Raw genomic sequence first — 27919 nt, 5'->3', positions numbered from 1 at the left:
ATAATTTTACTGAGCTAAAACAGACAAAAATGCAGTGTGCACGTTGCAGGATGTTGTCAGGACAGCTCAGATACATAACATTAATCACTGTATTTTCTTCCCTTAATTAACATTATTTTTCTGCTTCTGTAGAGTTTTCAGATTAATATGCGCACGAGTTTTTACCAGGTTCTCTATTTACCCACTTCAGCTCATTTCAGAGCAAATACCACATTATATAACTGGACATGATCTGAGCTATCAGTGATAAATTCCACCATAAAGCTTGGTAAAAATCTTTATTGCAATTTCAGTTTTTATTTCTTTTAGATAAATAGATTTATTATTTTTTTTTAGTGTCAAAATGTCTTCATTGATTTTTACATTTAGGCAAAGCTATTCACAAAAATGAGTAAAGTAGGACATGCATCGTGAAACAAACACGGCGCAGATCTTGTGGCACCAGCCTTGAACCACGGCTCAGAGGCACCTGCAGCGTTTCAGTCGCACCCCTGGGCCGTTTTCCCTGCAGACAGAGAAATTGTTTCTGCATCATACAAAACTATTTGGAATCTTTTTAGCATTTTACAAATGGTAGAAGCAAGCAATGAAAATATTCTTATTGCTAAAAAGCTGTCACGTCATTTGTACTCGGTGCACGGAGCAACTTGCACGCTCAGGTGTAGCACTGGTGCTGCATCTTCCGTACAGGGACTGGCAGCACTTCCAGGGGAACAAAACTGAAGCAGCTGCTCAGACCTCACAATTCCTGGAGCTAAAACAAAAGCCCTCTTGGGTGTTACACAAAAGCAACCAAGATGTGTGTTTCAGCCTGCCTTTGCAAACTACTTTTTTTCTAATTTAGCAACAGAATCTTTACATACGAATAAAGAGAGGTTGTGTGCTTCGGGTCTGTGCAGACTGGCCAAGTAGGAGACTCAATTGGAAAATCAAACTTTGTTTTCCCCCTTTCCTTTTACAGAGTTTTAACAGATCTTCGAACACAGCAAGTCTGGTGGATCCAGTAACGCTAACAGAAGACTGGAAAGTGAGGAGGAAGGAGAAGCGAGTTTCATTAACAGGGAGGATTCTACATAAAACGTACTGGAGCTGATGGAGGGAAGGAAGAGGCAGCCAAGATGTTCAGCTGCAAGTGGAGTCCAATTTGATGCTCAGCGTGAGTTTAAAGGGAAGATTTTCTCAGCCTTAAAATAAAAGAGCAGTATCAGACGTATATGGGGCAAAAAACTGTTGTCGCAGAAATGGATTGTGCCAGGCTCAGGAGAGGCGAGAGTGGCAAAAGTAGCTCATTTTGCTGTGCTACATTTATAGATGTGCTCATTTGAATGCTCCCAGGAGGACAGCCTTTATGCATCCAGACAAAATACACAGGCATCCCAGCACGCAGCATCGCGATGATTGAACCTGAGTGTAAAGGAGAGCCACAAGTTAACTGGGAATTGTGCCTCCGAGTTTTGTGGAGCAGACCCGACGTCCTGCCGGCAGATCTGCTGATGTCTGTCATTGCTCGTAGCGCCAGCCCTCTGACATTTACAAATTGCTAAGATCAAGGACCCGATCCTGCTTCCACTGAAATCAATACAAGTTTTGTCATTGCTTTCAATGGGATCAAGGATTCAATCCTGCAGTTCTTGAAGTCAATAGGGTTGGGGTTTTCTCTGCATAAGTAAGGTTGTGTTGATACTGCAGAACGGGCCTGAATTATATTGATGATTTGCATTTAAAGCCAAGCATAAAAAGCAGGATTAGGGGAACGAGCGAGATGTTGGAGGCAGGGGGTAGGAAGAGTGGAGCCCGGCGGAGCAGGGGCTGCGGGGGCACGGCCTCCGGCACCGCGGCCAGCGCCTTGGGGAACCGGGAGAAGTTCACTGTGGAGATCCCTTCTCATCTGCTCCTTCTAAAGCGAACCTTTGGGTCGCTCGTTCTTTAGTAAAAATACACAAAACGTCGACAGAAGGAATTGTTGTCACACACATGTATATAGTAATTGATGTCTGCTGCTTCACTGCTGCTGCTTTTCCCTCTTCTCCTATATAGGGTTGTTCTGTGTTTCTGTAACGCTGCTGGCAAATCAGAATTTATTGTACATATGTTTGTGCTCCACTTAGTAAAAAATATACCTATATTTTCAGATAAACTTTGTTAGTAATTCATGAGGTAAGTGACTATTTATGCTAATAAGGGAGAAATATATTCTCAAGCATAATGCATTACATAAATTTGAATGCAAAATGTTCAATTATGAAGTAAATACAGGTAATGCAAATAGTAAATTACATCCAATAAAAATGTATAAAGAATGCGTCTTCAAAGAGAGAGAGGGTTTTATTTGCTTCTGTGAGTTGTTTAAAGAGAAAAGAATTAATAAATACTGAATTACTCTTATGATGATTTAGCTCATAATTCACCAATCCGTAATGACTCCCAGTTATCAGACTGTTGTTTCATACCCTCCAATGTAAGGCAGGACTGTTTCCTCAGCAATTTTATCCCTACCAGATTATCTCATCTGATTCTATTAATTCTCTCCCATAAATCTGCTAACAGTGATATGTGATTTACTTACCCTGTTAACTGATCTGAAGACTGTTAAAAGGATTTATCTAGCACTGCACCTAGGAGCAGTTTATGCCTTATCACTCTTTTACTCTGAAGAAGTCTTTCTGAAATCAATTTGGCTGGTTTCATAGTTAAATTCAGCAGACACTGTTTAGTTCTGCACCATAAAATAAGACACTAGATAAACAAAAGGAGCAGTAACTGTACTTAATGTGTTGGTCTTGATATGTGTTTAAGTTATAACAAATCACACTCCGAGTCCATGTAACTCCTAACCTGCACGTTTGCTTCCGCTAAATCCTGTGCGTTAGATCCACGCAGGCGGTGGAGGTTCTTGCCCACGCTGCTGGCGCGCTCGTCCCAGCTCCGCGCGACCCCAGTGTGTTTGCAGTTCATGTTTCATGTCCCCCTGCGTGAGTTGTCAGAAAGCTCTCCCACGATAAATATACATCAGCTGGGAGCTTCTGAAGCAGGTCAGCAGCAAACCGGGAGTAAGCGGGGCTCCCCGCCGCGCTGCCGAGGAGAGATGCTCCAAAACAAACCGGAGCAGGAGCCGGGGAGAGGGACCTTGGAGTCCTCCCTGCGCCTGGCTCAGGGCAGGATCGGTACAAGCGCTGCTGGGAAGAGGGAGCAGGCTGGCCTGCAATAATTGTGCAAAAACTGAAGGCTGAATAGCTCTAATTGAAATGAAAGTGTGTGATTGTTATGGAAGAAACACTGTTAATAGAGGACTGTAAATGTTTAGACACCCATTGTGAATAGCCAAATAATAAAGAAAAATGCTCCTAAAATGAGAATTATATTGTGTAGGGAGGAGAATGTTGCTTCTGAAGGTTATCCAAAAATTGCTAATAATCTTTTTTTCCCTGCTGCGCTCAAGGGTAGAGGCATTTTGGTGCAGCAGTTCTGTGTAGCAATCACACAAGAACCATATTCTACAACTAATAATTTTAGTTGCTGTTATGGTAGGTCAGAGCTTCAATTAATTTGTAGCAGTTGCTTACATTGGTATGAATTAAATGATGGTCCCCATTAGCTCCCACAATTTCATACTCTTTGTCTGGAGCTCGGAGTTTACTCAGGAAATTTACTTGTTTGCAAATGTAGCACTTTGAATCCTCACATCCAAACAAACTATTTTATAGGGCTGAAGCCACATTTCCACAGCCACCTATCGAACAAGCAAGTGAAATAGTACCATTGTACATTCTGAAAAGCAATAACCTTTTCATTTAAAAATATTAGCGCACGTTTTATGCCTCTCATAGGTGAGCATGTTAAGTGATATACGTTCATCTTGCTCAGGAAAAAAACAAATCCAGGGCACTGGGCTGTCCTGGGAGGATTTATGCTGTGAGTCTGGAAGTTTTGTTGATTCGAACAACGTGAAGAAATAGGAAAGCCAGCCTGCATAGTTGGGTTGCATTAACTCTGTCGTGAGTCGCAGTTTGTGAGATAAAGCTAGCATGTGGCTGTGGCCTGGCTTTCAAAACTGTGCAGAACTACATTTTGATTTTTTAGTGAAGTTTGTAGCATTTTTTTCGCTTTCCAGAATTGCCTCTACGATCATTTCTAGATCTCGTTATCTTCCTAAATTTGCAGTGTGCCCTACCCTTTTTTAGTTGCCAGGAACAGTACATGCTGTATGACTTTCAGATGTTAGTACTGGCACTCATACTGATAATGGCATAGTCAGATGATGTTATCCATTTGTAAATCCACTAGCCAAGTATAATTGCCTAAGCAGAGATTCTTTGGCTACTGCAAATGATGATTTTCACAGTCGGTGAAAAATTACCCAGAGACTTGCTCGCACCTACAGAGTAACACCCTGCGCGCAGTTATAAATAGCAAAGCTCCAAGGGGGAAGGGACTGGGCAAGGGGAGAAGGGAGGATTTGAAGTACAATGTTCAAGAGGCTGGTTTAATATATGACCGAGTGTCAGAAGTCAGGTTTCTGAGAATTACTTTTCAGATAAACAACTTTATAGCACTGCACTTAATCTTACTTACTAGAGACATCTCATTTATCACGGAATTACAAGTAACTTTAATTCTATCGATATTCCCATAAAGCCCGGTCGGAAAATCGAGCCTGGCAGCCCCAGAGGTGGTGGGTTTCCCCGGCCCACGGCGGGGGCCGCGGGTGCAGCCGGGCAGAGCCGCGCCGGGGCCGGGGCCGGGCCGGGCGGGGACCGCGGCCGCTGCGGGGGCGGCACCCGGCCCGGCTCCCGCGGCTTCGCACCGGCCGGGGCCCGCCTCGACACTGACCTTTCGACGAGAGATGGCGCTGTCGAGATTTAAACCGAGCCGATCCGCCGCTCCGCGTCCAGCCCGCTCGCCGCTTCCACGGCACCCCCCGGCCCCATCCCCAACCCCCTCCCGGGGGAGGGGGGGGAGCGAGGGGCGGGAGGGGAGGCTAAAGTAAATACAATTAGTTCTAAATGTATTAAATTAATTAGTCCCGGCCAGCAGGCCAAGTGCGGAGGGGGCGGGCGCGGGGCTCGCCAACTTGCAGGGCTTTCGCGCCTCTCGGCGGGGTGGGGGGATGGAAGAATCGATGCCCCGTCCCCGTAAAAAAAAAAATCCCCGAGAAATGCGAGGCGCGCTGCGGGGCAGCGGAGCGAGTGAGCGGCACCGGCCGGCGGCAGGTACCCGCGCCGGGCACGGCGGAGCCCGCGCCGCGAGCGGCCCCGGAGGCGGCGCCGCAATGCCGGGTCCCCGGCGGGACGCTGAGCCCGGCGCTCCGCGCTGCCCCGCTCCCGGCCGGAGGGAGCCCCCGCGCCCTCAGGTGCCCGCACCGCCCGCGCGGGCGGGGGCAGCTCCGGCAGCCCGCCCCGGGGCACGGCGCTCGCCCGAAGCCGCGCACGGCCGCAGGGAGCGCGGCGGCCGGGGCCGGCCCGGCGGAGCGGGGCAGGAGGAGCGGCCCCCGTCCCGCAGCCGCTTACCCGGTGAGTCCGGCCCGAGGCGTTGGGCAGGAAGGGGTTAAGGCACTCCCCAGCTGACAGTCAGCTGATGGGGCCCTGATTGACAGCTCCGAAAAGTTTCCTTGTTTCTATACTATTATGCTAATAAGGGCTGGGATGGTGGCAGCTCATTGGTCCGGCCGCCGAGTCAATTTCCCATTTGACGTCAGGAGCGCTATAAAACTCAGCAATGCTTTTAAACTCTCCTGCTGGATGAAACCTTTAAAATATTTTTCATCTTCTTGCTGTAGCATTGGGGGCGAGTCTTTTTTTCCTTTTTTTTTTTTTTTAAAAAAAACCCTGTTATTATTTTGGTTGCGATATCGACTTTGATTTTTTTTTGTCTTCGCTCTCTTCCCTCCTCCCTTCCCCGATGAACCTCTCTTCTCGCTCTGCACTTTGCATGAGAAAGCCCAGAGGAAAGGCACCATGAAGTGTTAAAAATAACAAAACAAAACAACAACAACAAATTTACTCGCAACAACACCAGCTAACACTTCCAGCTGCAGTTTGCAAGCTGCAAAAGAGAGAGAGGAGAGAGAGAGAGAGAGAGAGAAGGGAGGGAGAGAGGAGGAGAAAAAAAAAACCTTTATGCAAAAGGCGAATAGCAAGAGCCCCTCGCTCTGATGCATCAGCGGCAGCGGAGACTCTGCAAAGGATAACGCGGAGCGGGAGCGAGAGCAGCCGGGGCGAATTGGAGCGGAGGCTGCGAGGGGCCGTGGCGAGAGGCAGAGGCAGGAGAGAGCGGAGCAGAGCTCGCCAAAAATCAAGCTGGCTCACCCGGTGGCAACTCAGAGCAGTCCCCTGGCTCCCGGAGCGCACCCTTTCTGGAGGACTGTCAGCAGCAAAAGGATGGCATCAGAACTGGCAATGAGCAGCTCCGACCTGCCCACCAGTCCCCTGGCCATGGAATATGTTAATGACTTCGATCTGATGAAGTTTGAAGTGAAAAAGGAGCCGGTGGAGACCGATCGCATTATCAGCCAGTGCGGCCGCTTGATCGCCGGGGGATCGCTCTCTTCCACCCCGATGAGCACGCCCTGCAGCTCGGTGCCCCCGTCCCCCAGCTTCTCGGCGCCCAGCCCCGGCTCCGGCACCGACCAGAAGACCCACCTGGAAGACTACTACTGGATGACGGGCTACCCGCAGCAGCTCAACCCGGAGGCGCTGGGCTTCAGCCCCGAGGACGCGGTGGAGGCGCTGATCAACAGCAGCCACCACCCGCTGCCCGGCGCCTTCGATGGCTATGCTAGAGGGCAGCAGCTGGCCGCGGCGGCCGGCGCCGGCGGCTCCGTGCCGGCCGAGGAGATGGGCTCGGCGGCCGCCGTGGTGTCGGCGGTGATCGCCGCGGCGGCGGCGCAGGGCGGCGCGCCCCACTACCACCACCACCACCACCACCCGCACCACGGCGGCGGCGGCGGGCACCCCCACGCCGCGGCGCCGGGCAGCGCGCCGCCCTCCTCCGCCTCCTCGGCCGCCGGCTCCGGCGGCGGCGGCGGCGGCGGCGGCGGCGGCGGCGCCGGGGGGCTGCACCACCCGCACCACGGCGGCGGCGGCGGCGGCGGCCTGCACTTCGACGACCGCTTCTCCGACGAGCAGCTGGTGACCATGTCGGTGCGGGAACTCAACCGGCAGCTGCGGGGCGTCAGCAAGGAAGAGGTGATCCGGCTGAAGCAGAAGAGGAGGACCCTCAAAAACAGGGGCTATGCCCAGTCCTGCCGCTTCAAGAGGGTCCAGCAGCGGCACGTCCTGGAGTCGGAGAAGAACCAGCTGCTGCAGCAAGTGGAGCACCTAAAGCAGGAGATCTCCAGGCTGGTCCGGGAGAGGGACGCCTACAAGGAAAAGTACGAGAAGCTGGTCAGCAATGGCTTCAGAGAAAACGGATCCAGCAGCGACAACCCTTCCTCTCCAGAGTTTTTCATGTGAGTTCTCGCAGCCTTGCCACCTTAACTAAAAGTTCTCCGTGTGAGTTGTTGTTGGGGGCTTTGCTAGAGCGACAACCCAGCTTGCCACCGCGTAGTGCTTTTTTTTCCTTTTTAAAACTCAAAACCATTTTAAAGCAAAGTTGGTTTGGGGGCTGGTTTGGTTTTTCTTTGTTTTTTTCTTTTAAGGTGGGCTGGCTCCATGGTGGCCACCCTCAAGTTCTACAGCAGTTTCTTTTCTGTTAATTATTATTATTTTTTTAATTTTTGTGGGGGCTTGCTGTTGTGGTTTTTTTTTTTAATTTAAAAGATCCAACTCGCCACCAACTCAGTTCTTCATATGAAGCTTGCTCTTCTTTGAAACCTGCCATCCACATTATATATATATATATATTTTTAAGTTCATGAGTTTTTTCCTTTTGAGCTTGCTGTGTCCAAAAAGAGTCAGATTTTTTTTTTTTTGCCATCCTGAGTTCTTCATCTGAGATTTGAGCTTTGCAAAAAGAAAAATAAAATGAAAAAAAAATACAAAAAAATATACAAAAAAACCCACAAAAAACAAAACAAAAACAAAAAAAAATACAAAAACAATGTGAAATTTTTAGACTCCAGCTTGCTGAGTTCCATCAGTTCTTAGCGTTGTTGTGCAAAACTAGAGCTATGCCTAGACCAACCTGCCAAAATCGAGCCTGCATCAGCCTTCCGTGTGTTCGTGTGAGTTTTGGCCTTAACCTGCCAAACGTGAGACTTTAGGCTGCCATTAGAATCCCATACTCATCTCATGCATTACGCTTGCTATTTTGTCTTAGCAACAATGAACTATAACTGTTTCGAAAGACTATGAAAAAGAGACATTATATTAATAAAAAACCCTGCATGCTGGTCATGTATGGTATAATTATTTTTTTTTTTCTTTTGCTTGGAAATGGACTTTTGGAGACTATTATGGCATGGCATTCATCCTTTTGTTTTATTGCCTCATCACTTTTTTGGGTTGAAAGCAAAAAAGTGCAACCTTTGATCTTCCTCTTCCTCCCATTAAAGTTTGCATCTGCTCTAAAACTGCTCTGAGTTACTCAAAACTTCAGACTTCCTTTTCAATGCACTGAAGCATTCCCTCTCCAAAACATGCCAGGATGGATTTCGATACCCTGATGTGGCAAAAATCATATCAGCAACAACAACAAAAAAAAAACCCAAACAAACCAAAAAGAACTTTGGAAAGGTGTTAGAACCAAAATTCGCATCCCACTCGGGGGCCATGGGAACGGTGCTGTTGCCTAAAACAGTCTAAACATGAATTATTTGAAGTGATCTGCCCCAGTTTTTTTTTCCTTTTGCATTTGGTCATTGTCAAATGTGGAATGCTCTGGGTTCCTAGTATCTAATTTAATTACCGTTTCTGTCATCTGTTAGCCCAGTTAAAATGTATGCTACAGATAAAGGAATGTTATAGATAAATCCGAAAGAGTTAGGTCTGTTTAGCTGTAGATTTTTTTTAACGATTGATGCACTAAATTGTTTACTGTTGTGATGTAAAGGGGGGTAGAATTTGCAACGGGACTGTTTTAAAAAGTAGTTTATGCAGCATGTGCTTGCAACTTAAATATAAGTTGGGTATATGTAGTCCTTGCTATACCACTGACTGTATTTGAAAACCAAAGTATTAAAGGGGGGAGGCACCCCTGTTTATATCTATAGGGGTATTCTACATTCAAAATGTATGGGTTGGTTTTTGTTTTCTTTTTTTGTTTTCTTTTTTTTTTTTCTTTCAAAATGGAAGTATTTGGGACTGAATTGCACTAAGATATAACCTGCAAGCATATAACACAAAACCAACAAAAACCTGACGAACCTGTTTAGAACGCTAATACAATTTATGCAGTTATAAGATGGCATTACTGCACAGTTTTAAAATGATGCAGATTTTTTTACAGTTGTATTGTGGTGCAGAACTGGATTTTCTGTAACTTCAAAAATTCCACAGTTTTAAAGGCAATAATCAGTAAATTTTATTTTCAGGGACTGATATCCTGTCTTTTAAAAAAAAAAAAAAATGGAAAGTAAATCTTACCACAATAAATATAAAAAAATCTTGTCAGTTACTTTTTCTTTTACATATTTTGCTGTGCAAAATTGTTTTATATCTTGAGTTACTAACTAACCATGTGTGATGTTCCTATGTGCTTTTCTTTCATTTTCAACTCTATGGTTATATCGAAAGAGAGAATAATCTACAATAATAAACTGCATTTTTTTGATTCCGTACTCAGTTTCTTAGTGTGTAGTTCCCAGCTCCATGACTGCGAGCACAGCCCTTGGGCGCTGCCGGAGCGGGCGATGCTGCTGCCGGCTGGGCTCGTGGTACCCAGGACGGCAGAAAGAGGAGGATAGCTTGTGTGAAGCGGAACTGCCACCCGCTAGGAGTGAAGTTCTCATTGGGGCAGATGGGAAACGTGAGCTTTCAGGTGCTGCCTCTGACTTCTCAGTATTGCAGTGAGCTCGGTTTCAGTGACTCAGATCATGCCGCCAGGTTTTGGGAGATCTCAAAGAGGAGCTCTTCTTCAAACCCTGATGACATGATACAGCCCTGTATTTTGATTGTTGTATGGTGGAGTGAAAGGGAAGAATGAACATCTCTGATGATCTGATCCCAGCAGAGCATGCCTGTCCTCAGTGAGAGCTGACGCCGCACCAGGCTTGGCTTCTCACAGAGCCACTGAGCGCTACATCTAAACATTTCTTGCAATTGGGTCCATAGCTGCCTCCTTTTTTCCTTTGCTTTGCTTTCTCCCCACCCCCCACTTCTTCTTTTGTTTGCCCTGTGGGGTTTTTTGTTTGTTTATTTGGTTTCGGGTTTGCTACAGGCCTTAGAAAGCCCGGAGAGCACTGAGGAGCAGAGAAAAAACAATTCAAAGGACTTCCTCCAACTTTGGAGAGTTCCTTGTCCTAACCAGTCAATCCAAAGGTTAATGTGCTAGAAATGTTCAGGTCTCTGAGCCTCTCTTCATTGCAGTTCTCCATGTCAAAGGACAGTTTGACTTCGAAAGGCTCCTCAAACCTTTGAGCCGGTTTGCTCAAAGCCACCTTTCCCGAGAGCCTCCCAGTCCGTGTGAGCCCTCTCTGCCTCTTTGAATGGGATTATCTGCCTAGTTCATTTGAGAAGCAGAGGCCTCTCCAAAGGATGCTCCGGCCCTTCCAGGGCGGGGGTTTTGTCTCCAGACCAAGGCTCATAAACCCAGCACTTTTATCTTTTTCCTCTATTTTTGCCCCCCTGCTGTTGGTGCAGCTTCTTCCCAGCTGCGGGGTCTTCCTCCCGGGTGCTGGTGGCAGTGAAAGGACAGGACCTATTGCCGTTCCTCTGCCCAGCTGCCTTGGAGCCCATCCTGCCCTGGGCTGGGGTCAGGATGTGGTCCTAAGCTCCCCTGCGGCTCCTGCACCCACGGGAGCGGTGTCTGTGGACACTGGGTGCTGCTGGAGGCCGCCCCGCTGCTGGGGTCCCTCTGGAGGAGATGCACACCCCCCCACCGCGGGGGACAGCGGGCAGCCACCCCGTTTTGGCGGCCGGTGGCCGTGGTCCCCGATGCCGATGCTGCACCTCGCCCCCCCCAGCGCCGAGGCACCAGCCTGCCCTTTGGCATCTGACCTGCTGTTGCACCAGGGTTTGAGTAATGGTTCAAGCTCCAGATTCTGGTTAATTTGAGTTCCATTTTCTGGTTAATGTGTAATCTGTGGGTAAACTGGTTGCTATTGGCCAAGCAGAGAATTATCTCCTCTCATAAAGACAGGGCTGGTTTTAATGTCTTCCCCCGCCTCCCCTTCGCTGGCTGAGCCTTTACAGATGCGCAGGATTTTCTGCAGGGGATCACTTGGAGGCTTCGCTGCTGCCCCTGCCGGGAGCGCTGGAAGGAGCCCTCCTGCCCCAGGGAGGGGACGGGACGAGGCCTCTCCTCGGCAAAGCCCCGGAGCGGCCGTGCACCCCCGGCAGCGCAGAGCCCAGAGCCCGAGTGTGACCCACTCCTGGTGCAGCCTGGTCCCGCAGCCCCTCTGCTGCTCCAGTTCGCTCGCAGGCGAAGTTAGAAGCAGGCGCTAGGATCTGAAAAGTATTGTGAACTGAGTGAGTAGCACAGGGCAGGGGGAGCACGGCTGCCCCCCTGAATATCTTCTTTCTCGGAGGAAAGAAATAAAACCTGTTTGAACAGTGATAAGAGAAATTCTTCCTAGAAATAGACCGAGTGCAAAAGGGAAAATTCCCATCGCATACCCAACCTGAGAAGGAAATAAGGCTCTCTCCCAGTTTGGCATCGTTGTGACACATTGCAATCTTGCTTTGCAAATAAAAAAAAATGCAGCCAACTTCGGCTGCACTTGAATTTCAGCCTGAAACATGCCAGCTGCCCAGCTGGAGGGGAAAAAAAACAGATGCATGTTTTAATTTTCAGTAAAGCAAAGCGAGTATTGGGGTTCTCTGTATGAATCATTTCAGGGGAGCACCCACCTTTGCCGCAGGACTGCTTGCTGAGGACTAATTGGAACTACTCCGCTCTGAATAACCTACATTCATTAATCACCGACTCTGGCCTCGCTCCTGCTCCAGTTGAGCTGGGAGGGGGATCCTGGGGGTGTCACAGGGCAGCGGGATCCGCTCGTTCTCCCACAGGTGCCTCTGAGCTGACGCGGGGAACGCTGCCCGAGATGGGCACTCATGTGGCAGAAGGTGCGCGGAGTCTCGATCTCCCCATCACTAACAATGCCCCGTTTCTCCCCTAGTCCTATAGCGCTTTCCCATTTATTAACTACATTACAAAGAACTTGCATCTGACGGTGCCGGGGGATCGGTGCACAGAGAGCGGCCCTGGGCTGGGGAATGGTGTGCACTGCGGCTCAGCCTCCTCTTCCCTCCCCAGCCCACCTTAGCCTTCGGCCTTTTTTGTTTTCCCCTCTGAAAATGAAGCGTAGCCCTCTGCCCATCCTTCGGGCTTTTGCTGAGCACAGTCCAGGAGTATTTTTGTGTTTGTGCTGCAGCGTTTTCCCGGCCTGAGAAATGTCATCCCAGATCGCATCCTGAAAAACAGAGCGGAGAAAGGAGGGAAATACCCCAGTCACATCGGGGTCTATTTATTTCTCGAACAATTCCTCGCCACCGCTGGGCAGACACGGTGAGAAGCGCCCGTTTGCAAATGGAGTGGGGAGAGCTTCTATTTATTAGAAAGTCTTATTCACCCTCCTTAAAACAAAAACGCCTGCGCTGAATCAAAATGTCACTCGAAAACTACCCCCACGCCAACCACGGCAGCAGATTTTCAGTTTAAAAAATGAACTTTCCCAGCTCTTTTTCCTTTCCCTTCCGAAAGCTTTTGCGCAGCTGTTTCCTCCCCCTCCCTCTGTGTAGCGTGTAGGAAGTTCTTGATCTAGAATCATTCATAATTTTAATACCAATTTCTATTTGACATAATATACTAATATCACATAGAGAGTGTAGCTGCTTCCTGGATTTAGGGAGGAAATGATGCATATATCAGAATTATCTGCTCAGATGCCAGAACTACATTGGTGTCATTTCAGCATGTGCTGCATTGAAAGGAAATCCTCTGTATTTATTACTCTGATCATCAGAGGAGCTAAATGGCCCCAGTGTTTGTGACACCTGTTCAGATTGCTGAATTCAAAATTTCACGCAGGGCAACAAAAATAATCCTACATACTTCAATGTGAGGAATTAGGATTTTTGTAATAAACTTTCTTCCCTCCCTCTTTGTGAATCGCGGTGCTGTGAGCGGCTGCCGTGAGGCTCGGGCATTCCCGGGGTGGCTGTGCAGAGTGTGATAGGTTTTGTTTGGTCAGCCGGGACAAAGTAAAACAATCCCGCTTGTATACACACACACACACACACACATACACACACACACACGCACACTCGAGCTGTCTGCAGTCAAACGCTTCAGCTATCTGTTTTTAGTGCAGGTCTCGGTATGGACACCACGAGGTAGCGCACCCCGGGCCGCGGCAGAGGTGAGCAGCTCTTCAAAGAATTTGTCTTTTCAGGAGGGAGCTGAGCACTCAACCGCTTCACACTTTTAAGGCTCCTCTAATGAATTTTTTGGGCACAGCAGATACAAATCAATAGATTAAAATACTGTACGCTCTGCCCCACCTAATTCTTGACTGCCTGAAATTGTGGGGGAGGACTGAGAATAACATTTGTCACTCTCTGAGGGCTGAGTGCATTCAGATTTGTGAGCTCTAAGCCAACACAATGCAAAAATAGTCCAGGATGTGACTTAACTTTTCAAGTGAAAAGCAAGAGGCCGGGGACCGGCGAGGCTGTAGCTGGTGTAGCGGCGGACAGGCAGCTCCAGTGCAGCCCCTGCTATCTGCTACCATGTCAGCTTGACCCAGCACAGCGTGATGATGTCTCAGAGCCCTCGATGCAAGCTGCTTACATCTTATCGCTCTCTGAAACAATCATTTTCTTTCGCTGTTGCCGTACCCATTTTTAATTTTTTTTTTCCCCCAAAGTCTGGCTTTTGAACCCACGGCACCTCGGCACCGCGGTGGAGCGCGCAGGCCTGCAGCTGTGGTGCAGTGAGTTACGGGATGGAGGTGGCCCTGCCTCTCTCCTTGCTTGCTTTGAAGCCCTGCGGACTTTGTGTCATGATTTCCTTTCTTTTATTTTATCTTATTGTGATTTTTTAAATGCGTCTCTATAAGACGTCTTGCAAGGAGGGAATCAAAGCCAGAGCAGAAGTTTGCTCGAAGTGGTGTTTCTATACCACACAGAAAAAAAAATTACCCAGCAAACAACAAATGGAGCAGTGTCTTCAAGTTTCCAGCGGGGGTAGGGAATGGAGTGTCCCTGGTTGCCGCTCTCAATTGTTAATTCATAAAGACCTACAGTCCTGAAAAATGTTCTCAGCAGCTTGTCCCCCGTTACAGCAGAAATGTCAATGACTGCATACGGAGGCGTTAAGGCTCAACACCCTATTTCAGCGTCAGCTCCGGCATCTCCCTGCCTCTTGTCCCTGGGTTTTCAGTGTTAAACTCGAGTGTCCCCGCAGGCTGCGGGGTGCCAGGGACTGCGGGGTGCCAGGGACAGCGGGGTGCCAGGGACAGCGGGGTGCCAGGGACTGCGGGGACACTCGGCTTCGCCTTCCCGCCCGGCACCTGCCTCGGCCGGGGAGAGCAGCGCGTTTGGGGAGAATTCGGGCACGGATTTTTAAACCTCAGCTTCCAGCAGCTTGAAAATAAGCCAGGCCGGGCAGGGAGCGCCTATATAACAGTGTAACCCCCGCCCGCTCCCCGGCGAGCTCCATCGGCACCCGCGCGGTGCCGGGCGGGCAGCACACGGGGCCGGGGGCGGCGGGGACCGGCGAGGGGCTGCGCCCGCACCGCCCCGGCCCGGCCCGGCCGCCACCTCGGGGGACACCGGCCTGCCCCGCTCCCCCCATCCCCGGCACACACGTCCCCGGGCCGGGGGATGGAGGAGCTCACACACACGCGTGGGTCGGGAGCTGCCCCCGGCCCCGGGCTCCCACTGGGGGGAACGGGGGCCCGGGCGGGGGAGCGGGAGGGCCGCGGAGGGTCCTTTGTTTGTTTGCTTGCTTGTTTGTTTGTTTCGAAATTCAATTCCTGGACCAAAAGGGGAGTCTGTGCGTAACTAAAGGATCCGTCCGTGCACCAAAGCTGAGCTCCGGTGTGTGACCCGGCGGCTCCGGCTGGCCGACCGTCCCCTAGGTATGTTCACTGAGCACTGCCCCGCTTATTTTGTTCACTATCTGTTCTCTTTTGCTTTTTGGTTTTCTTTCTTTCTTTTTTTTTTTTTCTTCCCTTTTCTTACTTTCTCTTTTCTTGTTCATGTTTTTTTTTCCCTTTATTTCCTTTTCTTTTTCCTTCCTTTTTCTTTTCACCTGTGCTCACACAGAGACTAATCTAAACCCCACTGTAATCAGAGGGAGTTTTTGAAATGACATTTTTAGATCGGGCCCTGAGATCTGTGCAGGGACGAAGATGGGAGGGGGCAGCATTTACATTTGGTGGCTTTTGAAGAATCTAAAGTAGAGAGAATGATGCTGTCCAAGGCTGCGGTCCCCAAATCTATGTGGATGTATCTCAGAGTATGTTATTAAGCTTCCAGCCCTTTTCTATCAGCAAGCAGGCAGATTCACTCTCCTGCAGCCTGAACCCCACTTCTCCAATTTTGAAGCACAAGTTCTTGTCAAGGCCTTGGCAGTGAGCTGTCACGGTGCTAACGGGGATGGGGATAGAATCAGTTTGTTTGTTGGTATGGGGTTCTGAAGCCGTGGTGCTGTTCCCTGCAGGCGGGCCCTGCTCCTGCCAGCATTGGAGCCGTTGCAGTGAAGCGTTAGTGGCAATGAAAATGAACCCCAAAGTGAACCAAACAAGACTTGGGATTTTTTTTCTTCTCCCTCCCCCCAACTTAACTGCTTCCAAATTCCCTGATGAGAGCATTTTAATATGTAGGAAGAGCTCTGGAGCCTGCAATGCAATTCAGTGTTTTGTGGTGTGGGATGAACAGATTTTCCTTTCTGTAGGGTTTCCTCCTGCAAAGTCATTGTAGAGGAGGGAATACTGTAAGATTAAATATGGTTGAAATACTATATTCATGTCACACCAGATATGGTCTCCAGACTGTGCACAGTCTTTCAGCTTCCTTTATTGTGAAATGCTTTTAAAATAGCACAGTATAGAGTAGAAAACTTATTGAAGTATAATTCTCTTGCACCAGCTCTGTCAGATAAAATGAAGAAAAGTGATTAGCCTTCTGAAATTAACAAATCTGCTTAGTGTTTCTGGCTGCCTTCACGCTGTCTTACTTTCTTGGCTCTTCCCTTATTAATAAATAAATATAAATAAATAAATAAATATAAATAAAGCTGCTAAATGGCTCAATGCCGGTTGCGGTGGGGCAGATCAGTGCCACCGTGGCTCAGGTGTGCTGGGATGTGGCTGCCTGGCTGTGGTTTTGGGGAGGGGGGGCCTGGGAGCAGCTGGGGCTGCTCAGGGCGAGCTGACCACGTCGCTGGCTGGATGCTCTTCAGGTGTGAGCCTGGAGTACTTATTCCTCTCGGCCCCATGCATTAATAACAGGATGGATTCACCGACTGGCATGAAAGCAGAGGTCATCTTGAGGAAAATGACACCAAAGGTCTATGGGAGTTATTTGCTTTAAGAGATCCTGGGCTGGATGCCAAGTATCGCATTTAAGGAAGCACTGGCCCCTTTCTCAAAAAAAAAAAAAAAAAAGCAAACAAAAAACCACCAAAAAAAGAGAAACCACCAAGAAAAGGCAAACGTGGCTCTCGGGGCAGGTGAGGAGCGTGTCTGTGTGCCCGGCTCACCCCTCGCTGCGCTGTGCGAGAGGGAGCATTCGGCTGCCATCCAAAGTGCAACGGGCTTGATTTTTCAGGTGCAGAGCTGTTTTAGAATGAAAACGCTGAAAAGGCGCCTCTAGTTTGTCTTGCCTTTTTTTTGTTTTAATTCAAACCGATCAGACTTGGGGTTTATCCTTGCTTTGAATATCTGTGCCGTTCCAACAAACGGATGGAGCTGGAGCATTCCTGCAGGCACTGTACAGAAAATGTATGTCTATGCCTGTGTGTGCACACTCAGGGAGGGAAAATTAACTCTAATGGACATAACAAAATATCCATACTTAAGAAACGTGGATTGACTCACTGACTTATCTCACTTATTGTGCAAAGACTCACTCTATGTTGAATTTTTTTTAAATTAGATTTTAAATATGTGTTGACAGGATGAATTTGTACAGTGTAAGAACGCACAGGGAGGAATGACAGCTCTGCTTTTGTTATTCAGCTACTGTCTGGAAATAATGGAGTGTGTACGAAAATTGATTATTATTTTGCCAATTAAATTAGTGCAGCTAATAACAATCATTAAGAAAGAAATACAGAAACCTACATGCTTTCAGATCTTAGAAGCTGATTTTCACTGGTGAGGCAAAAATATGTGTTTTTAAGGTAATTGTCAGTAAAAGTCTCCTGTTATTAATGCAAAGACTAGAAGCGTGGGCTAGAAACATCTCATCTTCATACTGTGTTAATTTCATCTTCACTTGCAGTTGGCAAACAGTACAAGAGCCTTTCTACATTTAATTTAGGATTTGAATAGAAAAGGTCCTATTCCATACGATAGTGGCACGACAGACATGTTTTACGATGTTAAAAATTCCTTTTAATAACGGTTTATTTTACTATATTTACTAAATCAGGTACCCGAGAGAATCATCTACAACGGTGATGTGAAAATCCCTGTTACCTGAGGTCAAAAAAAAAAAAGGTATGTTTTACTTTTCCTCAGCAATTTGGCGTGTTTGGCAGGGGTGGTGGTTTCAGGCTTTGCTTTCTGCTGCTGAGACGCCACTGTTGGGTCCGGCCCCGGGGAGCCGGTGCCGGTCCGAGCGCAGGTCCCGGCCCCGCGGGTGGGACTGACCCGGGGGTGCCCACACGAACCGATGCAGCGGGGGGGCTTTGTGCTTTAGTCAGCCAGGCAGCTCCCCGTGCCCCACAACTCCTGTGGCACCCTTCGCAAATGTTTGCTGCCTTTTTTCCTTCAAATGCTGGCGTTCAGACATCAGCCACGGGGATTGAGGATGGGCCTCCTGCAGCTCTCCCTCAGATCTGGATGAAAATCATGACTCTGTGTTAGACAACTTCTGTACTTAAAAATTACAGCAGCGTTTAATTCACGGCACTGAATTCATGTTCATTCAGCCCGGCAACAATGACTAAAAACGGCACTGCTAATGAAAATGGGGGAAATAAACTTTCAGTCCCTTCACCTGGTAGACTCAAACAGGCACTTAATTTTTTTCCATGAAAGCTGATTTTTATTGACCTTGACTATAAAAAACACCAAGTGGCTTAAATGACAGGCAAGGTTGCAACGACAGAGACTCCTGTGTGAATTTTGTTATGAAACCTCCTATTTTAGTGAAGAACACAGGCTGCCATGCACTTTGATCAACAGTCGTGCTGTTATAAAACAGTTGTATTTTATTATCTTGTGGAATTAAGCTGAGTTTATGATTATTATTTTTAAAAATGATTAATGGCAATTTGCGCAAGGGTGGGGAAGATGTGCTCAGTGCTCCAGACTCTGTGTTAAATGGCACTGGGGGGTTCTGTTGGGCTGCAGGAGGGGGCTTCTCAAGGAGCACCAGCAGAGGTCCGTTCAGAGCCCGATGCTCCTCTTGCCCTGGGGAGCACCCATGGTAGGGAGTTACTGCAGTGCCTCTGTGTTCTTTTTCCTGTGTTTCAGCACTGGAAATGAAGGGCAAACCAGCCTTTTTTTTTTTGGTGAGGTCCTAAAGTGCAGTGTACTTTTGCAAGAACAGAGACAAGTCGTGATTAAGCTCAAGTAAATAAGTATGTGTTTTAATCACCAAGGTGTTCCATCACCTCGTTCTTAGTGAAATGGTTCTACTTTCAATAATCGCATAGGAAAACTATTGTAGTTCCAGTAATTTACATATGTGACTATTAGATTTATATGAATAATAGAAGTAATATATATTCTTGTTATCCTTACAGTAAAAAAGCAAACCCTCTTTTTCTGACAGACACTTGCAATCTCAGGACTTGCTTGACTTGCTTCTCCAATTCCTTGTGCCTTCCTTCCAATATTTTGTGATTCCACTCCCGCATATTACAGAAAAATAATCCAGCAGCAGAATCTGTTACTTTTAAGCAAATAGCTCTCAGGTCTCGGAAGAGTTAACGAACTTCTGTGGCAAGGTTCAGACAATTCTGACCCCTATGGTAATATTTCATCTAAGGTTACTGTTGGGAGAGAAATCAAATTTCAGCTGTGAACATGATTGACAGGTGAAAGAAGAGAGAGAAAGACATCTGGTCAGATGGGGAATTTGGGAAGGAGAAGGACAATTCAGGGAAGTGTCTCTCTGATACCAGGAATAATAAGCTTAGCTCTGAAACTCCCGTTGTCCTCGCTCTCGGGGGGTGCTCGCTCGGCATCCGTGGAGGTGGGTTAGTTGGGGGAGTGTAGGACTGTACCTTTATAGCAGTGACAACAGCTGCTGTGGTCTAACTGACTGAGCTGACTCCTCGGGAGGAATTAGGGTATTGCTGGCGTACTTGTAGCATTTCAAGGCGATTTTGTGAGTGTGACTGGGCTGTTTGGTGGCTGCCGGTTGAGAGGTTCTCTCTGCTGTCTCTGGCGGGTGGGATGGCGGCGGGTTGGTGGGGGCTCAGTCACCGGGGTCACCCCATGCGCTTGAGCCTTGCTGGGAGCTTTCAGAGTAAGAGCTGCAGGATTACAGTTATATTTGTGATATACACTCTTACGCCAATAACAAAACTAGTTACTATCTCATACAATACCGCCAAGGGTACGTCGTGGTATTTTACAAGGCAACTGCTAATTTCAAGGGCCATGTCTTGGCCTATTCCATCTCCTAGCAGCTCCGGCAAATGTCCCTTGCAATACATACATAACTCAGGCATATTTTGTCCTATTTCGCTGTAATTTGTTTGGTGCAGAAGAGCTAATCCATCCTTTAGCATGATGGAACTAACAGGAATGAAATATCCCTTTGACTAATTATTTCCTGATCAGCATGATGATGTTGGAAAGCAGAATTTGCTTCTGATATAAACAACTGTAGCCAAGTTTTCTCTTAAAAACGAAACATAATGAAAAAAACCCAACCTGATAGTTTTTATCACTGTCTGTAACCCTGAATGTCAGAGTTTTCAAAGAGGCTCTGAAGGGCTTTTGTGGGGCTCCAAGGGCAGGATGGGGCAGTGATGTACCCCAGGATCTCAGCTGCATCTGACCCACGTCTCAGGGGTGAGGAAGGGTCCCTGGCTGCCCACAGGCTTTAGGGAACTCCCCATTGAATCCCTGGGACACACACACCCCCACCATCAACTGAGTGTCTACGGGGCGCTCGTGCTAACAAAAGCAAGATCCGAACTCGTACGGCGGTAGCCGTGCATTCCCTGGATGGGTGTTCGTATTCGGGAGGAAGGCTGAATTCCCTCCCTCCCCAGCGCTGCTTAAGCTGCTTTCAAAAGAAAATAAATTAGCTAGGAAAAGCCACTCTTACTCTGGAGTAGGAGTACGGAGTTCACTACATCATTGCCCTGTATGGACGTGCCCTAAACTAAGGGGAGAATAAGGAGCAGTAAAGAACAGAAATGTATTTTCTGTTCCTTTTCCAGTTTACCTCTAAGCCCTTTCACGCAGGGGAAATCACGGCACTCCTAAAGTATACATTTACTTACTTCTCACTGCTATTCCTGCATTCACACGTGCATTTTTAGAAGAGATCTGTGTTTTGTGCAAGACCTTTTGAATTCTGACTGTTCATGTAAATTGTTGATGCGCAATCGTCCGACTGTTGTTTGTGGCCACGGCCTGTGATGTCAAACCCCCCGGCTTCACTGTCACTAGGCTTTGTCACCTGAGCTTGATTCTGAGACCATACAGCTGATACAATTGAAAATTAAAGCTAAGAACTGTAAAGACAATCAATTTTCTTTGCATATGAGTTCTTTTTAACTTTCCATTGTTGAATTAGTGCTCCATTTAAAAAGTCTTTATTTTCCAGAGCGGATATCAAGATAACTTCCATGAAATATTATTGGCAAGTTTCCCATTGCAGTCAATGAGAGCCTTGTTTGTGTTTTTCAAGCAGATGTGCTATATTAAGTGTAAATGGGAATCTCTTCTTTCAAATGGGATGCACTAAGTTATTCTTGATTTAAAAAAGAAGATAGTAGCCTCTCTGCTTTCCTGTCCCCAAACTTACTTTGTACCATTTACAGGTCATTTTAGATGGGTTAAAAAAGATGTTCTTTTGGATTTAAAAAAAGCACAACTTGACTATGTCTCAAACTCCTTCCTAAGCTCATCCTGCGAATCTGCAGTATGAAAACATCTTGAGTATGAGCAAAGAGAAAGTACATGTCGTATGTGACAGCTTGTACTCCCCCCTAATTCCCAGCAAAGTACATTTAATAGTTTCCCTGTCTTTAGAATAAGCTCTAAAATATTTTCCAGTGATGTGGCTTTTCCTATTGTTTAGTTTTAATGAGGAATTTAAGTACTAAAAAAAATACATATATATATATATATACATACATATACATATATATATATATATATTTTTTTTTTTTTTTTAACATCTCTTCTGGGTTTTCTAATTGGTGCCACTTCCCAAGTGATTCACAGTGTACCAAAATACAGGAGACTGATGAGACAGGAAAAGTACTGATTTAACATCCCACATACAAAATGACTTCTCAGGCTTCCGCATATAGTCGCGCTGGCTCGAGAGCGAGGGAGCCGGGAGTTGCAGTCTGACTCACTCGTGAGACTTTGACCCAGTTATTTGATTCTGGATTCAGCAAAATACTGAAGCACTTTAAACTTGTTATCTTGGGTTTCTTCTAAAGGTCTGTTACCGTTGATCTCTTTATATCTCAGTTTACACAGTTATAAACCTAGATAATTAATTCTTACCTTCTAGCCTTTTGTGGGAGTTGAAAAAATCGCTGTAATGTTCCTTGAAGCCCTTTAATGAAAGCTGATGTATTGAAGTGCTGGCCGTTCACCGTAGTTCATGCTCTGGCTGAGGAGCGTCGGTGTTGCCCGAGTCCCGTGCGCCGTTGCTGCCGGGTGGGGATTCCGGCTCTCCAGCCCAGCAGGTCACAGGTGCCAAGACCGGCTGCCTCGGGAGCTGGAAGTTCTCTGGGTTACACATAACTTAGCTCTACCCTGGTTCTGAGTGAGTGAAAATGGGGCTTAAACATAATGTATCCTCAATACCTATATACACACGCATATATGGAATAACTCTGGTCCACCTGCAAGACATATAGTGCTCACACTGTCCTTGGAATTCTTCCCTTTCCTGCCATTACGTTTATTTCTCAAGCTTTGAGCCATTATCATTCAGCAGTTGTGCAGCTTTGCTTTTCTTCCATACCCAAATTATTATTGTTTCTCTCCTACCTTCTGCCCCTCCCGATCCATAATAAGAGTCCTCAGCTGTAAATTTGCTAACTGTAAAGATTTTTGCTTGAAATGTTTTGAAAATGGTCTGGGGAAAGCAAATAAATAAACAGGCAAGCCTATGAACAACATGCTGTGCCATGCGCCAGCACTGCGCTTCTACGCTAAAGATAATAAAGATATTAGCACTCATATAATTTCAGATAGGAAATGAAACCAGACATGAAAGCAACACTGGCTCCAGCTGTTGAGTGGAATCAGACTCGCTCTGGGAATTACAGGTACTGTCACCGGAGACAGCGCGACTTCTGAGAAATGACCTCAGGTGGAGGCGCTTGCTGTGGCCCCTTGCAGATATTAACACCTAATTAACAATCTGCAAGAGCATCCTACATCTTAATCACCGGTGAGGTGAGAATGACAATCACAAGGAGGAGAAGGAGAAGGGAAATGGTAATTTTTCCTCTGCACGCATCATCTAATAACCATGGTTATTCAGATGCAGCTAAATGCGATTTCCTTTTTAGTGGTTTCTGTCTATTGGAAGGCACAGTAAGTTCATTTGCTAGCAGGTAGGCAGCGGAGGTGAGAATTGAATTGATCTGCGATACTCTGAAAAACCGACCCCGAGGTCATTCCTAGTTTAAATTGGGAAGTAAGGCTGAGCTTACGTCTTCCCTTTCTTCTCTCCCCTCTCCTTACTCCCCCCTCTTTTTGTGTTTCCAGGCATGTTAGTCTGTATTGTGTAATTATTTAAACATACTTTGATGGTGGGGAACCTTGTTCCCTCAAAGTTAATCAAAACAAAGAGAGCTTTTGTTAGAGGTGATAGGTAATTAAATAGCTGGCTCGGTGTTGTGCAGCGGCATTGTGCTGGGTTATTGACGGCCCAGGGCTCCCAGCCCTCCTGCCTGCCCAAGTCACCAAGATGAAGGCCAAGGCTAAATCAAGGAAAAGAGGGTGGGAGCTCTGTGATTAATGAGGCCGGGCTGTAAGGAGAGGGGTGTGTGGGTAGCACACCCAGAGTCTCCCAGAAAAAAGGCTGTTGCCCTGTTTTAAAGAGGAGGAAATCACATGTGGCATTTCTCCTTCATGCCTCTGATTCTCTGGCTGTGGTTTTAGGTAGGAACAGTTGGACGTGTTGATGGGAATAACCCACTTCCCCAGTTTCAACTCCAGTGTTGACACCTAGGGCCAAATTCTGCTCCCGATTACCTGGTGTAAGTGGTCAGGAGCACGGGGGGAGCTGATGGAGAGACTCTGGGCTGGTGTAAAGCAAGCGAGAAATAGTGGATCGAATTTTTCCATCCCACCAAAGCCAAGGTGAGGGCAGCTCCGCTGCGCCCCGTGGTGCTGCTCCAGCTCGCCCAGCACTGCTCGGGCAGGATCCCATGGAGTTTTAGTGTAATGCCTCTTAATGGACGCTTTATGCGCGCTTCCAAACAGCTTCCACTTGCAAACAGCTTTACGACAGAGTTGAAAGGAGCAGCAGGCAGGGAGTGAGGAATACATCCCTATGTACATCTTGTAGACCTCATTCTGCATTGGCTCTACCCGCAGCGCTCCCTTACCGTACTCAGTAACAATCTATTTCCATATCACTTGGACCCAAATTGTATTCTAATAAGGAAAGAACGGCAAAGCGAAGACAGCAGTATATTAACCACTCAGCTTCCATGGAAACTCCTATCGTTTTCTTGCTGAATGACAAGAGATAATCTCCACGTTTTCTCTTATACTCATTTCTTCAACTCGTTTAGCTTTGTTTTCACGTGTTGGTCTTGCACTAAAAAATATAACTTGACATCTTGTGTCTTCTCAGCTAAAAAGGTATCAATTCCTGGACTTCATGTCAGCTGTACCCAGATCAAAGGCAAAAACATAAAAGTTGACATATATTATTTATTTCATGGTTTACATCAGTGATGTTTCTCTCTACCCTTTTTTGTTATTATTGCTGATGTTTTGCTCATAATGTTGTGCTCGGTTCTCAAAAGTGTTTGTCCCCTACAGACAAATATTCATATTAATGTAATCCATCAGCAGTTAAAAAATGCCGGCTCACTTTGGCATTTCCCGCACACCCAAACTCGCGTTGTTTGCGCAGCACTCTTGGGATGTGAGAAGAATGCAGGATTGGGCCCTTGGGTGAGCACTGGGGAGCCGGAGACTTTCTCCCCCGCCCCAGAGTGGGAGATGCTGCTCGAGACCCTCTCTTGTGTTGTGAGCGGCCGCGGGGGCCGGCTGAGCGCGGCTGAGCGCCAGATGAGCGCCGGATGAGTGCGGCTGAGCGCCGGCTGAGCGCCGGCTGAGCACCAGATGAGTGCGGATGAGCGCCAGGCTTGGAGGGGAGCAAGAGCTCAAACCCACCGTTTCATTTTCCAGCTGGTGTTCCCCCCGCTCCCACCCCCGTTTTCCCCATCTTTCTTGGCTACATTCAGAGTGCTGAGTAATACAGGGCCTGGCTTATAGTCACGGCCAGAAAACATTTTGAGATCAGTCAGAAATGCTGTTCCAACCTGTGCATCCCTCTGACCCCTCCCTTTACTGTAAAACTTTGCCTTCTTGTACTTCTTTGTTACCAACTGTGGCAGGTTTTACTTCCCGAGTTACTGAATCAGACAAAGCGCTGAGCCTGACTTTGCCCCCTGCCCTCCCATGAGCTATTTTTTTCTGCAATGAAAACAATAATATCTGAGAAGGATCCTTGGAATTCTTGTTTTTTTTTATTTTCTTCTGTTTAGTTTGGTTTTATTTTAAAGCTTGCTGACAATTGTCAAAGGCTCATTGCAGCAGAGAGGCGCTCGGGGGGCACGGCCCCGCTGTACAGCGACGGGAGCGTTTGCACTTCTCCTTAGAGCTCGGCTATTCAGCCAATGTGTGTCACTTTACTAGTTCTTTACAATTTAATTGGGATCAGGCAATCGAGTGTCTCCAAATTTTTTGTCTCTTTGGGCTGCAATGAAGCCACTTATAATTTATAATCAAAGTTTGGTATCGTTAAACTAAACTGTAAAACCGACTTCAGGGTTTCAGTCGTAAAATAAATACACAATAAATATTGCAATGGGGCTTGAGTAGCAGAGCTAGCAACAGCACACTGAATGCATATCCACACACACATATATATTTTTGTGTGTGTGTATACATTTGGTTCCAGAGGTAAGAAAGATCTAAATAATAGATAACTGGGATGTATTCTTTCTTGGTAGAACTGACGCTAAGATAGATTTATACCTCACGTAGCTATTTTAAATGCAAAATGAAGTGTTAATTTATTAAAGTCATTTATGCCCCAACGTTATTGTTGTGGTTTACGTCTATTTTTGTGCAGTGTGGAGCCGTGTAGTATCCGTCCGGGTGTTTCTGGCTGACTGCAGCGCTCCTTTGCTGAGATGTTTTTTCTAACAAGGCAGCTCATTTAGAAAGAAATGTTTATGTGAAGTGCTTGTCAGTTGGCATTTTTACTGGTGTGCTAACCCAGAGGTAAAATAGAAAGGCACGTCTTTTCCTTGCTGCCTTGTTGCTACTAGAAGGGTTCCTCCCTTGTTAGCTTGATAAATAATTTTACTAGCGGGAATCTGCTGCATTTTTATGCTTGCTGTCTATTTTCTGCTTGCTGCAAATAAATTCCAGCACTCAGAGGGCACTAAAGCTCCAAACACATGGTATTTTCCCATTTTGTTGCTGGTTGCCTAAAATATTTATTTCTTCTTGGTTTTAATATTATTTTTTAATAAAAGGAAAAAAAATCCTCAAGTTTTGCAATTATTTCCAAATCAAAATTTTAGTCCAGATTGTACGTCCATAAAGTCTTGAGTTTAAACAACACATTTTCACAAGTAAACTAAATGGGTAGTGTTAAATCAGTCGTCATTCCAACTACCTAATGATTTTCAGATGAAGTGCAAGGATTATTTATTGACATATCATCCATTTAAGTGTTTCTTGCAATTCATTATATACTCGTAGTTTTCCTAGTTTGCAATCAAGAAAGCTAATTTAATTTGTTAAATAAATATTCTGGTTTGGTGAGAGAATGCACTAAAAGGTTATGATTATGTGTTACCGTGGCATATATGGCAGAAAAAGTTGGCAAGAGGTTAAACTGGGGAGGCCAAAGTGGGAGAGGCATTGGTTTAGTGTTTTTCACCTGTGTTTTGTTGTTGTTGTTTCATTTTTCTCAAAGGGATTGTTTTGCAGTCAGTGAAGCTTTATGCATTTTAAGTATTTTTAGCACAAAGCAATCCTCAAACTTTTGCCCATATTCTTATTTTCTTACACCAACCGCCCTCCCATTCGTTTTCTTATTTCCATAAGAATTTGGTGACAGATGTGCGTGGGGTGAGCCCGTGCCACAGCCGGGCTGCCCTGCAAACACCAGCCGTTTCATTTGTGTGAGCACATTCCTTATCAAGTAATTGGGTGGTGGGAGAAATGACGCACCAGCACTGACTAGATAAGGGAAAAGCATGGGCAGGAGGGGAAATTACCCTTGGGCGCTCTGCCGTATAAAATAATGAATGAAATAGAGTTACAAGAAATCTCGGGAGGCGATGTAATCCATCCCTGCACCACGAGGCAGGGTCAGACAGACTTACGTTATCCCTGACAGATATTTGCATAACCTGTCATGAAGTCCCCCATGGAGACGGTGACACCTCCCTGGAGCCTCCCTGGGAGACCTTCAGCACCATCCCTTCTCAGAAGCATTTCTCCTTGTCTAACCCGCAGCACAGGTCCCTTCTGCCCTGGTCACCGTGGACGCTGAGGACAGCCTGTTCCTTTCCTCTTTGCATTGAACCTTTGCATATTTGAAGGCTGTTGTTATGGCTTCCTGCAGCCTCCTTTTCTCTAGACTAAACAACTCCACATTTTTCAGTCTTTCTTCTTAGGTTATGGTCATGACTTTGTTATTTAATATCTCATCTGAAGAGTCCACATACAGTCAACTTGCTGGAATCCAATTTACCTGTGTTGAAAAGGACTGTGAGGATGCTGCCTGGAGGCTTTACAATGGCTGAATGGGGAACCATTTGATTCTTGCTCTGGTCATTCTTCTGTGGGACGGAAGGCGGGGAGTATGTCTTTACCTGGGTACGTTAACTGCAGCTTCCCCACAAATTTACTCTGAGAACAGACATATTGTCGTGCAATGTACAGCCAGAGTTTACTGACAGATTTTAGGAAACATGTTTTAACATTTTATAATTTTATGTACAGAAGTAAGAATGGGAGGTAGGATGCAGGCTCTGTGGCTGCAGCTAACGCCTCGGAGTGTTCCTTCCAGGTGCTGCATGCAGATCTTGTCACACAAATGGCCTTAATTTCAATAGCAGACAAGGAGCTATGGCCATCTATAGCATTCCATTTCTTAAAACAGCTTTTTGGACATCTGTATTCCCTCAGTGACCCATCTCAGTCATGGATCCTGCTTAAAAAGTTGTCCCA

At 46.7% G+C, this 27919-nt stretch overlaps 1 protein-coding gene and 1 long non-coding RNA gene across 5 annotated transcripts in view; one reads left to right on the top strand and one right to left on the bottom strand.

Moving 5' to 3' along the window:
- Window positions 1–265: 265 nt before the first annotated feature.
- LOC309444885 lies at window positions 266–6368 on the bottom strand. Of its 3 annotated transcripts, none has more exons than XR_014185170.1 (4): window positions 6306–6368; window positions 4831–4978; window positions 1975–2060; window positions 266–1404 (listed from the first exon to the last, which is right to left on the bottom strand). It is a non-coding gene; the product is annotated as an uncharacterized lncRNA (long non-coding RNA). The 3 variants fall into 3 exon arrangements; XR_014185171.1 differs by lacking the exon at window positions 6306–6368 and adding an exon at window positions 5508–5578 and having other exon boundaries at window positions 1975–2063; XR_014185172.1 differs by lacking the exon at window positions 6306–6368 and adding an exon at window positions 5508–5578.
- Window positions 5740–27919, top strand: part of MAF (MAF bZIP transcription factor) — a 185642-nt gene continuing 163462 nt past the window's right edge. For both annotated transcript variants that reach the window (XM_082063119.1, XM_082063120.1), the window contains exons 1-2: window positions 5740–7447; window positions 17700–17767. In XM_082063119.1, coding sequence (XP_081919245.1) covers window positions 6378–7447; window positions 17700–17733 — 1104 coding nt within the window. In that variant the 5' untranslated portion in view covers window positions 5740–6377 and the 3' untranslated portion in view covers window positions 17734–17767. The remainder of the gene's footprint in view (window positions 7448–17699; window positions 17768–27919) is intronic.

The sequence above is a fragment of the Streptopelia decaocto genome, assembly GCF_964273445.1.
Source record: "Streptopelia decaocto genome assembly, chromosome: 11".
Lineage (NCBI taxonomy): Eukaryota > Metazoa > Chordata > Aves > Columbiformes > Columbidae > Streptopelia > Streptopelia decaocto.
The sequence above is the reverse complement of the archived record's forward strand: the minus strand, read 5'-3'. Positions and strand labels throughout refer to the sequence as shown.